This window comes from Chelon labrosus (assembly GCF_963514085.1).
Source record: "Chelon labrosus genome assembly, chromosome: 9".
Taxonomy (NCBI): domain Eukaryota; kingdom Metazoa; phylum Chordata; class Actinopteri; order Mugiliformes; family Mugilidae; genus Chelon; species Chelon labrosus.
The window spans coordinates 22295901-22313697 of NC_140359.1; the positions used below are offsets into that span (position 1 = coordinate 22295901).

Sequence of the window (17797 nt, forward strand, 5' to 3'; positions counted from 1 at the left end):
CCAACATCATCTAGTGTGATTTAGGACCATATGTTTTCATGTGCAATTTTAAATGTGATTTCCTGGTTCGACAGTAACGTTCTGTATCTCAAATTTAAAGAGAAATGTTGAATATGAACATCATAACCAAAGCCTTCATATGGCTTGACTAGTTCCGGTAATAAAAAGCATGAACGACTTAATATTTAAACAATATCACATGATTCTGACATACAAAGACCTAAAATCAGATGTACAGACTGCATTTTTTAATTTTTTTTATTTATTGTTAAATTACTATTTTATTGTGGTTTTATTGCTGGAGAGGGAAGCTAATAGTTAACACTCTTAACCAGAGTCAAAACGAACCAAATCTACTTGGGAAGTTGAATGAATCTTCACCTCTGCATCGTGTTTTGTAGCGTATAACAGAGCACCCTCTGGAGAAATTAATGAAACGAACACTTTCACTGAGGCTACCAGCAACATGGTTTAGCATTTGGTGCCCACGCATACTCTATCCCAATGAGCCCCCTCAAAAAAAGTGAAGTAATCAACCACTCCAGAAACAACTCAACCTATGATTGGCGTGATGAAGTGACCTCTGTCTTGGGAGAGCAAACTTGATGAGATAAAAAGTAGTAGAGCCACATGACCTAGTGCCTAATGCTTTGGCTAAGGACAGCATGTTGGGTGAAGAGGGACCCTGTATGGTCAAGGTTTAACAGAGCTGCCACCCCTTCCTCCTCCTCCTCCTCCTCCTCCTCCTCCTCTTCTTCCTCCTCCAGCCTTTAAACACTACATAACCTTCTGGCTATCAGCACTACATTCCACATTCTTCTTCTTGAAGAACAACAACAACCCTGCCCTGAGGTGCTTTATCCGCTGAACAAACCAAACTGCCCTCGAACAGGCAGCGCAGCACATACAGATCTGTATGGCTACAGCAGCCCAGCGCAATCTATAAGTCCTCGTCCAACATGTCAGCAGAACATATAGCCTAAGTAGCCTTCTTACTGCATTGTGCTGCCCACACATGCCACTGTAAGCCCTGATCACACCGTACACAGGATGCAGCGTGTGTGTGCTATGTGTGTGTGTTAAGAAGGGGAAGGGACAAGCGAGGCAAGCCAACCGGCCGATCATGAGGATCATGAGGCACACATGCTCCAAAGCACCCTCCAGGCCAGACTTTGTAGTCCACAGTAATCAATGAAACTAGTCACACTGATCAGTTGACTTGATTTGGTCATTTTAATGGTGCAAATTAACTTGCTTGACCGTTACTGATAGACCACCGCAGTGTCACGCTCACCTGACAACAGCTACGATAGACTGTGATAATAATTAAATTAAATAGGAGCATGGGTAATATAATTTCTTATGTAGTGACACACACTACTATTCTTCTCTTCTCTCGCCTAATAATACATTTTCAGTGCAATATTAATCTCCTTTCCAAAAGTGATCAACTACTCTGTTGATATCTGCGTACCTTTATAAGTAAAGGTATCACATCAGCTAAACCCTACAGTCCTCAAAGCTAACTGCCGTTACATGTTGCATAGTCATCATCAAACAGCCAGGAGCCCTGTTCCCGCTTTAGAAGCCTCTGCAAATTTGGTTATGTATGTAAAATGTGAAACATTTGGATGCACCTCGCCCGGGCTTGAAAATCATGCGCTTTTCAGCCGCCGTGTCAAAAAGCACAATTCAGCCAAATTTTGGTTCAGCAGGCAGAGCCAACGTAACACTTCGGCTGCACTTCAGGCTGGGTGTGACTGGCCTAAACAACGTCTTGTAATCTTCATATTATAGGCTACAGCGCCCTGTGACTCTGAGCAGGATAAGAGGCTGTGAAAACAGATGGATTTATCTTCACACGGCACAAACGCCGAACTTTCCCCATAAGTCTAGAAATTGAAATGTTTGCCTTGTGTGCATCCGGACTAAAAGAATAAAAACTGTTAATGCTGTGCAATTGACCTATGAACAAGCAACAGAATTTATCATTCAGGATAAGAACAGATGCATCAATTCACATTTTATAGACAGACCTCACTGTCACTGAACAAGGGAGGACGTCTGCATTTTGCTGGGACAACAGCTTTTACTTGTTAGTCAAGACTGACATAATACTAAAACTGAGAGGAATACTTTGAGAAAGTTAACCATTATTATACTGTCGCATGTACAGTTTGGATGCAAGTATCTCTTGTGTGTCATTTTTCTTGACTGGCACTAACCAATGCAAAGCAGAACTTAAGTGGAAGTGTTTTAACGCCACTAAAATTTGGGCATGCAGAAAGAGCAGCCGGTCAAAAGGCAAACACACATTACTAACATTCCTGTGCCTTATTATCGCCGTGCCCCTTGGTACTTTAACAAGACTAATCACCTGAGGAGCCGAGCTTGCATTCACACCTGGACACATACACACTGTGTGATTAGCAGCCCGAGCCATTTGTGGTCGGCTTGAATTTAATAATCAGATATTCAACGCGGGACTGTTTGCTTTTAATCAGAGCAATCACTTACACCAGGAAATTAACGCCGGGCAGCGCAGTTCCAATAAAAACAGAGCGGTTTTGTGTCACAGTGTAACGTTACACCCTCACTGTAGCCGATCACAAAGATGGTCGATGTATAGCTCTGGTCCACCTATAGGCTGTGAAGACTACCCACTACATTCATAGAATCCATGTTTAGTAGAAAACGTTTCAAACAAGAGCTGCGTCTACATTGTCCTGGGTTAATTTGGGAGTCAGTGCAGTGTTGTTGTTTGATTTAATTAGCTTCATCTGGAACCACGGTGGCTTAACCTGTATATAAACAATGCAGATTACGATATTGGCACCACCGAAAACAACTCTGAAATCTCCCACGATTATCAGGTGATTGCGCAAAACAGTGTGCGTAAAATCCACTCAATCAGCCCCGCTTCATTAAACACAAAGTGCCATTCAACGATTTGAAAAAAAAAGTCTGTTACACTGACAGCGATCGATTCAAATCAAACCTTTAGATCGCCGCCGCACATCTCTGCAAACAATTCACTGAACATGTCGGGTTAGGGAAAAACGGAGAAAACGACGCGAAGTGGAATGAGCGTTTCTCTAAAGCGCAGCGACGAGTCGTTCGTGGATCCTTCCCGTCGATGTGATGTGCTTTGCCAGTCTGCTAATTATTTGGTTCACGCTCGTCCTTTGGGGCATCCCTGGTGAGCTAACGACGCCAACAAAGACGCCACAGCGTTCGCAAATAGTTTATTTTGCGGTTTCGAGCAGGGCCCACAATAAGCCCGAGCAAACGGTGCGGGATTTCGCGGCTTGCCAAGCAAGCTGGTAGATCCAGAATAGGCACCAGCGGAGCCCCTTTTTTTGTTGGCACGCCGCTGAAAAAACACCACCGTAACGCCGAAAAGCCTTGCGAATCCTGCAGCAGCTGGGGGCAAAACAAACCGATCGAAATACCCCCGTCACCCATTTAGAGTCCACATTAAAGAGAAACAAATTCTTTTAAATACCTTATTACATCGGTAGGATCGTTCTCAAGCGTTCTTTACCATCCTCTTGCTCATCTCACAGCCTTCGGGACGCCATGTTGCAAGCTTATGACGTTAGGCTTCCTCACCCCTGACCCACATTTGAATAGGAACCAGCCCAGAGTGCAGCGGAGAAAACATCCCACAGTGGGAGGGTTTGGCCACTTTCTCAAACCAGGACCCCTGGCAACTTTACCTGCAAGATGGCAGAGAGATAGAGAGAAAGACTGAGGGAGGTGTTTGCTGTGTTCAAACTGTGGTTTAGGCCTCCTTCTGTAACAGCGCTCCTCACCCTGTCCCACACGGCTGAATGCAGGTCTGCGCGCAGAATATGTCTGATCTGACTATTATTTTTGTGACTTATTTGGGCTCTCCAGCTACAAAGAACAATTACACCAACTATTTTTTGACAAACAAGCTGACATGTTTCCAGTCCAGATTCACTCAAATGCAATAAAATTAGAGCCAGTGGAACTCGAATTTAAGTAAAAACGTGAATAGTTGATTTTCACCTAATAAGGTTTGATGAGATTATTTTAATTGATCCAATCTGACTACAAAAAGCTCATTGGCCTGATGCAGATTAGGTATTTTGTTTTTGTTTTTTTTCCAGCGTAGACTGCTTTTTCTGCATTTTTTGCAGCGTACACTATGTTTCTCTGCAGGCTCATGGGGTTTCACATGTAAACTATTCCATTTCAGCGTGTGATGCATGTACTGCACCAGCTGCCATCAACATAGAAAACATCATCAACCTTGTAATTTCATTTTTTATCAATTAAACTGAAAGTTTGAAGTCTGAGGCTCCAAAGCTTCAAACCTCAGTATCTCAAAATTGATAATATGACTCCAGTCACTTTTTATGTATTTTTTTAATTTTTGGTTTGGTTTTAGGTAATTATGGACAATGTCTGGTTGTTGTTTACTTTTTTTGTCTGATAGTTTGTGGCCTTTTGCGCAGGACTATAACTTAAGCTATTTACAGATCGCCTGGTGACCAGGGCGATTTTAAACTCTCGACCTGGTCTGATGATTTAGGGGTACAGATAGAGATAGAGAGAGAGGGAGAGAGAGAGGGCCTAGGTTCAGAAATTGGGCACCAGATGTGCGGAAGTGTGGCGGTACGCACTGCACAGGCTCCTCCTCTTAGCACAGCCAGACCCCTCAGCCAATAGAAATTTCCATAACCAAACCGATTGGGTTCACAAGCACACCGTTTATTCAGTCTCTAATAACGAGATGTTGATAATCGCACTCGCAGCTACCACTGCTCACTGGTTCCAAATCACTCGGGTTGATCCAGACACCGTAGAAGCGTAATGTGCCATGTTTTGTGCTTACTGCTCACATTCCACGGATATCGGCGTTATGGCGCTGTGCCAAAGTGCTCTCCTGACACTGTGTGGTTGCCGCGGAAACTGCATCCTCTGTGGAGAAGCTCGACACGCCGTGTTGCATAATCAGTGTGCTCGGATGCATTACATGTACGCAACAGCGATACAATACAATAATTCAACGAATACAGCTATATAGCTACAAAACCGCACTGCACTTTGCAGTTCATTAGGTACAGGGGTGTCCTCTGGATCCATCCATCAGCTCTGGACTGTGGATAATTAAGATAAACACCTGTCATATGTTCATTAGTATGAGGTCATACACTGGAACTTGGCTCCATAATCACGGTGTAAACTCCCATGATGACGCCTTCAGATAAGTTCTGATCTATGACCTGCTCAAGAGGCCTTCTTTCAGGGGCCCCTGGTCTCAAAACTATACACTATACTCTTGTCATTTCATTAGGCACAGTAGTGGAAATTAATGCATTCTAACAAAACAACCCTGCACTAAACATTATCTTCATTCTGGATTTACTTCAAATAAAAGAGGCTGTGGTTTGTATTGAATTGTATCGTGCTACACCGACACGTGTTTCTATTATTTTTGCACCACAAACTACTCCAGTTAAATTATCACATTTCTGACGCTGTTTCGTGAAGGATGATTCATATTAGAATGCATTCATTTTCACGATATGATCAAGGTAACAGGAAAGCTGTTGTTGCTGAAAAGAAAACAACATGTGAAAATGGCAACAGAAATAATAAAGAGTTGGCAGGGGTGAGTTTGTGCTGTCACTGGCGACTTTAACGTTTTATTTGCTGAATTAGGCACCTTCCAGGACACGCCACAGGATCTGTGTTCACTTACAATTTTACAATACATTCATTGTGATGTGAAAGGCTAAACAGAGTTACGTAAAAGCAGATAGTTTGCTGAGTCTAAGATGAAACAGATCCAACATCTTCAAAAAAAAAAAAGGAGCAAAAAAAGAAACTGAACAGAAAAACGTTTGACCTCTTCCTCAACGTTTGACAGTTTATGTTCATTCATAAATAAAACAAAATCTCCATCAGTATTTGATTAGCTTATGTTGGCATGTGTTTAAAACAACGCTGTCCACTTAGAAATGGTTGTTTTTTAGGTGGAGTCGTCCAGGATGCACGCTGTAAAAAGGAGACAGATTGAAAACAAGGTTATTTGGATCAACGTTCCTCACTATCAAACCATTGCAGCAGTTTAAGGACACTAGTGTTTTCACGAAACAAAAAAGACTGGGAGGTAAATCGTTGTCAAACAAGAGCCAACACAAAGAAACCCATAAAGCATACAGTACAATACATGCAATATCACACATATATTCATGTCAGCGAGTCCTGAAATGAGGTGGATATTTGGAGATGCATTCAGAATATTGTCACATAATCACAGACTTGGCACCCATAATGCATTTTCTGGGAGAAAAGGAAGACAAAGAAAAACAAATCTAAATGAAATTCATTTTCTGGCTGTATTCAATACTACATCACAAACGGTATCTCTTGGTAAAACAACGTGTTGACTCGTCAAACATTATCCTCCTCTCACCTCCTCCCACCGCAGGGTCTCCACACTTTGGCGAGCAGCGCCTGTTTGAGCGCAGTGCAGCCCCTGATGTACAGGATGGGGGTGAGGACAGCGTTTACACGGGGCAAAATGCGAAGCGGGTCGGTGCCTTCGTTCCTGAAGGTATAACAGGTCGAGCCAATGAAATTACAAGCCAGAATGTGACAGAATATGGGAATCCACGTCCCCAAGAAAAACGCAGCCACCACCAGAATGAGATACACAGACGAGCGCTTGTTGTCTCTCTCCTCAGAGGGCGGCTCCCTCTCCAGCTGGATCCTGGCTATGGTGAACAGTTTGATATTCAGCCCTATCATTATAGTCAACGTGAGTATGTTCCCGACAAATGAACCCATGCTCGCGATCTGCCTGGCCACCCCGAGTGGGACTAGGTTTTGCAGAGCCACTATGAAGAAAGCATAGAGCCAGTAGGCTAAAATGATCACCAGGGTCCTGTTTCGGGTCAGTCGCTGGGAGTATTTAAAGGGGGACGCTATTGCATGGTACCTGTCTGCCTGCGCGGCCAGGATGGCCAAGAACGACAGTCCTAGAAATGTGTGTACGACGTAAAAGGTTCTTGTGGGGGAGTCAAGGGTATCCCTAACATCGAGAACACCCACATAATAATAAGACACGCCGGTGCAGATGTCGCTGAGGCAAGTGCTCAGCATGTACATGAAGCGGTTCTCCATGCGCAGCGCCTTGCTCAGCAGTATGGAGAGAAACACAGACACGTTAAGGAAAACGATGGCGGTGGCCAGGAAAATGCCGAAAAGAAGCAACAGCACATTGCCAACGCTAGTGGGGGGCAGCACAAAAGACACAGCCTGGCTGATGTTACTCATCAGTGCGGAGAAAAAGCTGTGTGCGGCGTTCAGGTCTTCATTGCACTGCAAGGGCTGGCCCGCAACGCAGCTGCAACTGGACAGCCGCCTGGGTTTACTTCTGATCTGATTTATGTAGGGAGCACAGTCAAGCTTGCAGGGAGACGTCAGTGGCTTTAATTCCCATGGACGACAAGTCCACAAGCCCCTGATGCAAACTCAGAGATCAACAACTCATTAATGTATAGGCCTAGATGTTATTGTGCAATTTGAATGAATGTATATATTATCTTTATAGCATAAAGTTTATTAATGCTTCTCATACATTATTTTAATATAAAGCACTGTTAGAAACATATATTGTAGGACACCAGCCTCTGAAACAGTTTGTTCAGATCGTGCTTTTATGTTATACATCTAGTTGTGTTGTTTTTGTCCAGTGACCTTCGTTAGAGAGAAACCAAACAGAATTCAACTGTGTATAATGATAATAAAGTTAATTTATTATTTCATTCATTCGTTCTAAGGGCTATTTCTGAAGAGTGTCAGTGAAATATAACATTTCTCTCAGTGATCCACAACTACATACGAGTTGGAATGTTTTTCCAATTATAATTTATTTAACCATTTACGAAGAGCTTGTTTAGAAGTTCTTCAAGTGAACCAAATGCGTTTCAACATCATCGACTCAGATCAAGCTCATACATTAAAATCAACGCACTGAACACAACTGGTGAGACAAACGCGAGGCCACGATGGCACTGGACGAGAAGCCACGCAGCTTGTTTGGTGCAACACCAGTTGACTGCTCAGCTGCCACTGCAGAGAAGTCGGTCATACAATAGAAAGAAAGATGAGTGCTCCCTCTAGTGGCTGAAAACTGACTTGGCTTTAATATGATCGTTTAAGTTATTATACAGTCCAGTAATAATTAAATGCACAGGCCAAGACAAATGCGTAATTGGGAAGATGAGTAGAGATTTCTGAGAAGAGAAAAAATCCTACATTGCCACCGTAAAAAGGAAAGATTTGCTCAAGACAAAAAGTCATAAACTGTACACATACCTTGCCTCTTGTTGTTCGTGTTATCAGTAAATATTTGTCGACACAGATGTGATCTTGAATGAAAAGTTTGAACAAAAGTGATTACAACTTCATATAACTCCTCCACCAAGCCAGCAAAAGAGTGGAAATCAAACAACACCTTTGACCTCTTGAGATCAGGCCTATTTAGTTATTTCCATATGACCGCACCTGTAAACATGTCACCTGCTCATGCTGAAGCTCATATCCCCCGGAGATTAAGAGGTTTGCTTGAAAACTGACAGGTGGCACCGTCCATCTATAAAAGCAATCGGTGCTCGTCGTCTGGCGGAGCGTCAGGATGCTCCTCAACTTCACCATCCCTCTGTCGGTGGACTTCGACACTCCCGAGGACTTCGTTGTCTTCATCTTCCACATTCTGTTCGCCACGAGTGCCGTACTCGTGGCCGGCTCGGTGGTCGTGGCGATATCCTCCACGCGGTCTCTGCGAGGCCAGAACCGTTTCATATTCATGCTGAACACGAGCATCAGTGACACTCTGACCGGCTTCTCGGTCTACTACCTCGGCCTCTTCGACGTGCAAGAGGGCTACCCCTCGAGGAACGGCACGTACTACATTCTACCGTCATTTCTTGGCGTTAATGTGTTGACCTTCCTCTTCGCTCAGTTTGACCGGTACTTCGCTGTGTGTCACCCGTTCTTTTACAACCGCTTCATAACAAGGTCTGTTGTCATTTCGATTTGTGCTTTCTGCTGGATCTACACATACACCATCCTCACCGTGCAGAACATGGTGCCCATCTCAAAGGCGGCTCAGATAAACGCGTTTGGTGTCATGACTCTGCAGATTATAGTTCTCATCAAGGTGCTCATGACGATTAAGTTATACATCATTGCCAGGAATCACCTGGTGAGAGAGGCGCCCAGCGCTGACAGAGACAACAAAAACGAGTCCCTGCGCATCATTGTGTTTGTGGTGATTTGCTTCTTGGCTCTGTGGTGTCCTTCCTTTGTCAATATAATTGTCAGGCAGCTGACCAGGAACGGCCTGAGGTTCAGGAACGAAGCCACCAACTTGTTTGCCATTATGGCACGCCTCAACGCGCTGGTCACCCCCGCTGTGTACATCTGGGGGAGCCCGGCGCTGCGGCTGGCCGTGTGGAGAACGGTGTGGCGCAGGGTCTGCCCCAGACGCAGGGCGAGGTGAGAAAGCTTCTAAAAATGGGATGTAAAATGTGTCATGTCAAATATGTAGGCAATTTTCTCCAGATTTTGTGTTTGATCCTGAAATATTCTCTGTTTTGCAGAATTGGCTTTGCATTGAAGCTGCCTGCATCGACATCATCAAAGGTGTCATAAGGAGAGATGCGTAAATGGCCAGCTGAGAGACCATGTGTGAGTCTTCAGTCACCACGTTTAAAATGTTTTTTGTAATATTTTTTTTAATTACTATTTATATTATTGCTATTATTATAATATGAATGACATGTCTGAGATAGACCAGGTGAAGGAAGATAGTCGAAATATTCTTCCTCTATGTGCCATAATACGAGGACAATCCTTTCGCTTTGGGCAAAGCCGAACTCTGACATTTTATTTGAAAAGGATAAATTGTTTTTCACATCATACTTTTTTTGTTAAATTTTCCTCAGATGCTATATTAAAGATCAAATGTGTTTGTTCCTCCCTGTATCCGGTGTTCTAATTATACATGTCTTCTGCTTTTAAAAGTTGGGACCACATGTTAATTCTACAGATTGAGATAAAAAGATAAACAAAGAAGGACAGCTAAAAGGTTCCAGGTTATTTTCTCCAGATTTCAAACTTCCAATACGCCAAACAAATGACTATTGTTACGCTGCAAGTCTTGCAAGGTTCGCTGTTTAATTACAGATGTGAATTTCACAACCTGCTGCACGTCCTTTCTACACAATGGAACAAAACTTGAGGCACAGGTTTAATGATGGATCCAGTTCTCCTCCTCAATGGCAGACGCTCAGGTTAATGTGTTCATGTTATTGTTATGTCGAAATATTACTGCTCTGATAGGTTCAGCTGTGATGGGCTCCAGACCTGCCAGCACGCATCTGCTTCAGTGTTCAGCTCAGCTGGATCATATGTCAAATTTATTTACACGTGTGTCATGACCACCTCAGTTTTCAAGGGTATGCTTACATGCAGCATTTTCACCAGCGAACTCTGAATTTGTTCTGCATTTGTTCTAAAACAGGAATGTGCACATTTGTGTAACTGCATTTGTTATGAACCCCTGCACTTGTTTCTCCTTTGTAAAGTCTAATCATTGTGGGTGTACGAGCATACAGCCCCCAATGACCCCTTTCTGAATGGCAAAGAGCAAATGCATCTGAACCGATATGTCGAGATTCTCCAGCAGCAGAACAGCTGTCTTTACGCACGATGGATCCACAAAGTTGAGGTCAATTTCAACGCCCAAAACCACCAGCTTCACGCAAACCTACACCACTATTATTGTGTTGATATCACTGTCATCATCAAAAAGTGTTAAAAAGATGGCTAGTGGTTGGTTTATAGTTCTCGTAATGACAGGGGCGCAGTTACATGCCCAAAATTCACTTTGACGCATAGCAAAGGAGAAATATGAGCATTCGCTGGTCACAGTCTAATCATAACGTTGAGATTTCTGAGCAGAGGTACATAAACTTGTTTTGTTTTGTCAAAACATTGGGCTAAACACGAAGGCCAACAAGGTGGATGGCAGTAATGCTTTGGTGACAGTCTCCAACAGCAGAAAGCTAACATTAACTGGGCAGAAACGCAGAATGTAGGCCACTCTGATCTGCTCTTATGAGCACAAAATGAACAAATAAGTTCAGGTTCATGTTCATTCGTAATTTGATGATAAGCAACCGTTGGTGCTAGCTGGACATTGGACAATCAGCAGGTTCAGCACCATGGTCAGCGGTGTGCCCAGACGCAGATGACCCAGGCTGCGGTTGACCATCGCTGGCAAATCAGTTCTGTTGTTGATTTTCTCTACAGCAAGAAGGTCCAGAGTCGTTGTGAGGGTAAGAGCATACACTTCTACTGTAGTGGAACAACAGGATAGCCATGAAAAAAATAACACTGATCACAAAGGGAAAAGAAGATGGCGGCCTACATCATCAGTCAGTGAGTCAGTGTCTCCTCCTACATCTATCCCAGAACATCATCTTTTCAGTCTCTCGAAAAGTCTTTAAAACACAAGTTTATCTCTGTTTGTGTCGCAGTTCAGGCGGGGCTGCTTCCACTGCGCACTCTCATTATGGTCCTCTCCATCAATGTGACGTTCGTTCCTTTGTGTGTTGACTTTGATAAACCAGGAGACTACTTTCTGTTCATCTTTCACATACTGGCCGGGGTGAGCACCGTGCTCGTGGCCGGCTCCGTGGCGTGTGGTATCATGAATACTCGATCACTTTTGGTACAGCATCGTTTTCTGTTTATGCTGAACACAAGCATTTGCGATACGCTGACCGGCTGTGGTATTTTCTATCAGTTTCTGTTCGATGTGCGTGTAGACTACCCGTCTAAGAACGGGACTTATTACATTTTGCCTTCTCTTCTTGGGGTTAACATTATGACGTTTTTGTTCGCCCAGTTCGACCGGTATTTTGCCGTGTGCCACCCTTTCTTTTATGACCGTCAGGGCCGCCCCTGGCCAAACTGGGGCCCTAAGCAGAAATGTCTTTTGGGGCCCCCCCACCAGACACGCGCACACACACGCGCACACACACACACGTGTAAAGAAATGACGAGCACAAAATGCCATTTAGGTTTACAACCTTCATTTGGGGTAACAAAACAAAGAATTTTCAACTATGTACATGTATTTACAAGCATTTACAAGTTAACCCGTCTGCATTTTTTTGAAGCAAAGTCATCAATGAGGTCATCGTATGACAGCTGCTGTGCCAGTTCAGAGTTTATGCTTATCACAGACTCTTTATGGTACTCACGGTTGCCAGATTGGGCGGTTTTTCCACAAAATTGGGCTACTTGGTTTATGTCCGGCGGGGGAGTGTGACAGGTTTCCATAGGTGGCAACTTCGTGGTTTGGGCTGTTTTTATTGGATTGGGAGGACCAGCGGAGCGCTCGCGCTGGTCTCTCCGCCGCCGGAGCGCTGCGCGTCCTTTGCGCATTTTTAGAAAATGCGTCATCTTGTGCGACATGGGGCCCCCCATGGATCGCGGGGCCCCACGCGCTGCGCGTGTTCTGCGTATAGGGCGGGGCGGCTCTGATATTAACATAAAGTTAATTGTGTTCATAAATGTCTATAGCTGGTTGCATGTGTATAGTCTACTCTGCATACAGCAGGTGGTGCCTCTGAACAAAGCCATAGATATCGCAGTGTACAGCAGAATCAGTTTGATCGTGATTATTATCACTAAAATATCCATGACGATTAAGCTGTTCGTCGTGGCCAGGTATCAGATGTACAGAGAGCCGCCAGGACCCGAGAGAGACAGTAAGAAAGAGTCCTTGTTAATCATAATAGTGGTGGTTGCGCTTTTCTTGGTGCTCTGGGGTCCATCCATGCTTTACACGATTGTGTCTTCGCTGACGGGAAAATATGCCGATATTAAAAACGATGCCATAAACCCAATGAAAATATTATCCAGGAGCAACGCTCTGTTGACTCCATCCCTCTACCTGTGGGCGAGCCCTTCACTCAGGGCAGCCGTGTGGACAACTGTGTGGAGCAAAATCTGCTGCTGCAAAAAACCCAAAAGGTTGGTTAAGTATTAATTAAAGGGAAATATTGTGTGGATGTGATCAGAGTACGAAGTATAAACTTCAAAATTAACGGTAGTTCGTTTTAGTCTTCAACCCAGACTATAGATGAAACATAAATATAACTAAGGCAACGATCACAGTCACTGCTAGAAAACTAAATATGGGCTAATGAGAGCAATGCGCAGTAATTTTAAATGTTAAGACAACAACCTAATTTAATGTGTTTTCGATGCAAATTGCTGTCAACAAAATAAAGTAGTTAGGCTGTTAATTATTCACTGACTGAAAGAAAGAAAAAGAAAGGCTCGGCAGCAATAGAGGCCTTTTTTACTGCAGACATTTGATGTTTCAGGGCCTTCTATTGTCGCTTTTATTACCGTCTTCATGGGAGTATACACTTCTAATTTTAAACAATGTGTAATGGTATTGATGTTATGATGCACTTTTTAGGTGTCTGAATTACGAGGATGAGTCAAAATGATAATAATTACGTATCTCTCCATGTACAGACCGAAGCAGTGTTCCTAGAAGACAGGGTTGCAACGGTTTAGTATAATTAACATTTTCAAAGTTATTATAAAATTCAGAAGCTTATGAAATCAACTCGGTCCTGTATTATTTTTGTCATCATGTCACACAGTCATCTCCCCTGTAAAGCTGAGCTTATGAAACAAATTCACAAACTGAAAATCTAAAGTTGCAGAAGACTGATGCAATTAAAATTTAATAAATTATATCAGATTCTTTCCAGTTAAACCAAACTAATGTCAACCAAATTCTGTTGTCTAAGTATAAGTAAGAATATTATAATAGTATCGTCAATACTAACAAAAAATGTATGAATGTAGTTTCTTTAATTGTTATTGAATATTTCAGTTCTGTTTTATAGTATTTTGACCCTCACTTGTTTGGTTCAGGCTTTCATAATGCCAGATTAATTTTTACACTGTTCATATTTCAATTATTAAATCCAGTCACGCTTTTTCTTCTTATAGGACTGAAAAGGTTGGTGCAATGACTTGGAAGGTTTCACACTGACTTCTGAGAGCTCATAAAGACACCACGTGTGAAGAAGTGTTAGAACCTTTAAAGTCTATTTTTGTAATATTTTGGTGTCACCATCCTCTCATATGTCTGAGACTGTCAGAAAATAATGTACTGTACAGATGTTTAACTGCTCATATCCCAGCTGTTTCTAAAAGTTTTGCAGTCCTCTCATTATAACTTTTAAAATACACAGAGTAAAATTAGACCCATTTTCCGGACTATTTGTTGAAGTGTCTGGGATTTAACATTTTTTAAAAAGTTTGTAATAGTAAAGATACTCAACAGCAGTTTGTATTTTTAACAACCTCTGACATATTCTCCTACGTTAAATCATTTATATCTTAAGAATTTTAAACTTCTTTTGTGAACAAAATGTACAATACCACTAAGTTGGTGTTTTTTGTTTTGAACCTTTCTGTATGATTAAAAGTAATTCCATCAGTCTAATGTTGTCGTTTGGATGGAACAATTTGAAGTCCTCACTTCAGACTGTATAGACCTACACTTGGCAGAGTCATGGTCTGTTCATGACATGGCAATTTGATGTAATAATAATTTAATATATTTTTCAGTAAGTTACACTGCTTTACAATAAATTTAATGAAAGGCAGCAACAGATGCTCTTTTTTCCAAAGATATACTGTATTCTAGCTGCCAAAGGCCCTACTCTTTAAATTTAATTTCTTATCATAGTGTTATTGTAAAACAGCTAATATATAAAGATATATAAAGATAATTTTAATATATATTTAAAATTTTTTATATCTTCCCAATTATCATAATTTTCCCCTGGGATAATGACAACATAAACTGTTAATCCCAGAAACATTTTTGCCTGTTACCATTAATAAACCTTTCTGGAATAAATACCAACAAAACTGACAGTCATGTTGATGCAGGTTTTGGTGTGGTCACCGGATATTTACATTTCGTTTTAGTAGTTAGCGCCTCACATGTTCAGTTCAGGCTTTGTAATGTGCCAGATTACAAACATATTGACCTTTCAGATTTTCAGCAGTAGATGTAGTAGTTCCTGAATGTTTTCAAATGACTATTTAAGGATGGAGCAGTGACTTGGAAGAATATCGCTGTGACTAAAACCCTCACCTGAACCAGAGTTCAAATCTCTGAAATATAGTTTTGAAATATTGTTGTGTCATGTTCCTCCACACTGTCAGAAAGTCGTTTACTGTACACATTTTTAAATTCTCATGTCCCACCTCTTTCTAAAAGCTTCCTGGCCTCTCATTGTAACTTGACAGTAAATACAAATAAAATCTGATGATATATAGCTCATGTAAAGAACTTTCAACTAAATTTATGTTTAAAAACAGTATTTAGCTATCACTGGATGAGAGGTGGAGGTACAGCATGCAGGTCACCAGTCCATCCCAGTAACAAAGAGATACAAACAACAATTCACAGCAGGCACATCTACACCAGAATTCAGAATCAACCAGTTAATCGAACATGCCGGCGTTTGGACTGTGGGAAGAGGCCAGAGCACTTGGAGAAAACCCACGCAAGCACTGAAAGTACAAATAAACTTTGGTTGGTATGTTTGAACCCAGACGCTTCTTGCTGTGAGCTGACAGCGCTACTCACCGCACAACCTTACAGCTTCTTGATCTTTGCACAATGCCGCATGTTATCGTCTTGACAAATCTCTTACTACTTGTGACAATACAATGTTCTGCTGTTGGACCTGGCATTCATTCATGTGGATGTTACTTAGACATGTAGCACCCACCTAGACCAGACCAGGCACCACCACCCCATAGCAATGACACTCCTTGATGGCAGCAGCCATCCCCAGCAGGATGCAGCCTGACACAGGCACACACACAAAAACACTTTAGGAACAAGAACATCACAAGGTGTTGACCTGGCCTCCAAATTCACTAGATCCAAACTGATCAAGTGTCTGTGGGATGATCCACAGAGGGCCCTCTCCTCGAAGGCCCCCCACTAACAACATCCTGTCGCCATGACACCCTCAGAAGGCCACTGAGATGTACACAATATTAGTAAGGTGGTCATAATGTTATATCTGATTGATGTACATAAAATATAAAAAAATACTGATGGCAAATACGCAGGGCATGGATTGCAGGTATTAGATAAGATGTGTGTCTAATGCACTTCAAAATCTCTTTTATGTTTTATGTCTATGCGTCAAAACTAATTAGAAAAGTTTATTTTTTTTATTTTTTAAATGAGCATTGATTCATAAGGAGGGAGAAAAGGTTGATCAGGTTATGTGAGCAAATGTAAACCTCATCCCCTGTAGGGACAGACAGTTGTCAGGGGCTCATTACGCAGCTATATAATGACAATACATTCAAGCCGCACATAAGAAACAATGCTCCTGTCCAACATCACATCTCCAGGAGTTCCTCTGTCTGTGGACTTCGACGGCCCCGTTGATTACATCGTCTTTATTTTCCAGGTTTTATTCGCCACTACTGCTGTTCTCGTGGCAGGACAAGTAGTGATTGCCATCTTGGCCACCAGAGCGCTGCGCCTCAACAACAGATTTATTTTCATGCTGAACACTAGTATTTGTGACACGCTGGTTGGCTTTTCGGTGTATTATCTGGGTCTGTTTGACGTCCAGGAGGGGTTTCCGTCTAGAAACGGAACTTACAATATGTTGCCTTCCCTTCTGGGGGTGAACATAATGACATTTTTGTTTGCTCAGTTTGACCGCTATTTCGCCGTTTGTCATCCTTTCATGTACGCGCGTTTCATGACTCGACGGGTGATCATTTCTGCAAACGTCTACTGCTGGTTTCACGTCTACTCTCAGACGATCATTACAGTCACCTTGCCACTTTCCAAAGCGGTAGAGCTCTACGTTTTCACTATTGTCGTCTTACAAGCCATCGTGCTCACCAAGGTGATCATGACCATCAAACTGTACATTGTCGCCAGGTACCAGCTTGAGAGAGAGCCCCCGAGCGTCGAGAAAAAGAACAACAAAGAATCTTTGAGAATAATCATATTCGTTGTCATAAGCTTCTTGATGTTGTGGGGCCCCTCTTTTATTAATATAATCCTCCGACTTTTGTTAAGAAGGGGGATGACTTTTAGGAACGAGGCCACTAACCTTTTCGCCATCATGGCTCGTCTCAACGCCGTGTGCACGCCGGCGGTGTACATCTGGGGGAGTCCGGCTCTGAGGAAAGCCATTGTGAGGACGGTTTGGAGCAGGGTGTTTCCAGGGTGCAACAGGAGGTAAGAGCCGAGACAATCACTCAGTTGGTAGATGTGCAACGAGCTGCTGTTAACCCGCTTCTTTCTCAGAGTCGCCTCCGTTTCCGCGGAGAAGAGCTGCAGAAGAAGGCCGTGATGAGGATGCGTCAACCGAGGACCTCTGCAAGAGACTGGTAACAAGAGACTGAATGAGAATGACAGCTGGCGACCAGAATTCAAACTGTAAATGTACTATCAAATAATTAAAAAAAAATGATAACTGAAATATGTTCTCTGTTTCTTAGAGGCTGGTCCTGACCTTGAACTCCAGTTTGCCCATTTATTAATATCTTTTAAATTTTGTCTCTTTACTGTTACGCGCGTAAAATCCGACTCATTTAAATACAATAATCATAAATATAAGCCCCGCCAGTATTACAGTAGAGGACGTTGTTGTTTATT

General features: G+C 42.6%; 4 protein-coding genes across 4 annotated transcripts; 3 read left to right on the forward strand and 1 right to left on the reverse strand.

Moving 5' to 3' along the window:
• Positions 1–5736: 5736 nt before the first annotated feature.
• Positions 5737–7404, reverse strand: LOC311492515 (uncharacterized protein). Its single transcript, XM_084550806.1, has 2 exons — positions 6452–7404; positions 5737–6030 (listed from the first exon to the last, which is right to left on the reverse strand). The coding sequence occupies exons 1-2, from the start codon at positions 7312–7314 to the stop codon at positions 5988–5990; spliced, it is 906 nt and encodes a 301-aa protein (XP_084406932.1). The 5' UTR covers positions 7315–7404; the 3' UTR covers positions 5737–5987.
• Positions 7405–8677: 1273 nt separating this feature from the next.
• On the forward strand, positions 8678–10819 carry LOC311493266 (uncharacterized protein; the record flags this gene model as incomplete). Its single annotated transcript, XM_084551828.1, has 1 exon — positions 8678–10819. The coding sequence occupies one exon, from the start codon at positions 8678–8680 to the stop codon at positions 9542–9544; it is 867 nt and encodes a 288-aa protein (XP_084407954.1). The 3' UTR covers positions 9545–10819.
• A 243-nt stretch (positions 10820–11062) lies between these two features.
• On the forward strand, positions 11063–13105 carry LOC311493231 (uncharacterized protein; the record flags this gene model as incomplete). The annotated part of the gene is made up of 2 exons (XM_084551792.1): positions 11063–12015; positions 12637–13105. The coding sequence occupies exons 1-2, from the start codon at positions 11621–11623 to the stop codon at positions 13103–13105; spliced, it is 864 nt and encodes a 287-aa protein (XP_084407918.1). The 5' UTR covers positions 11063–11620.
• Positions 13106–16502: 3397 nt separating this feature from the next.
• On the forward strand, positions 16503–17381 carry LOC311493456 (uncharacterized protein; the record flags this gene model as incomplete). The annotated part of the gene is made up of 1 exon (XM_084552136.1): positions 16503–17381. The coding sequence occupies one exon, from the start codon at positions 16503–16505 to the stop codon at positions 17379–17381; it is 879 nt and encodes a 292-aa protein (XP_084408262.1).
• Between the last annotated feature and the right edge of the window lie 416 nt (positions 17382–17797).

Bases quoted from the DNA above. Each gene is read 5' to 3' on its own strand.
- LOC311492515 (XM_084550806.1), bottom strand. From the start codon at position 7,314: ATGAGTAACATCAGCCAGGCTGTGTCTTTTGTGCTGCCCCCCACTAGC. The intron at 6,031-6,451 runs GTGAGAGGAGGA...TCCTTTTTACAG, and splicing joins AGACCCTGCGGTGGGAGGAG to CGTGCATCCTGGACGACTCC.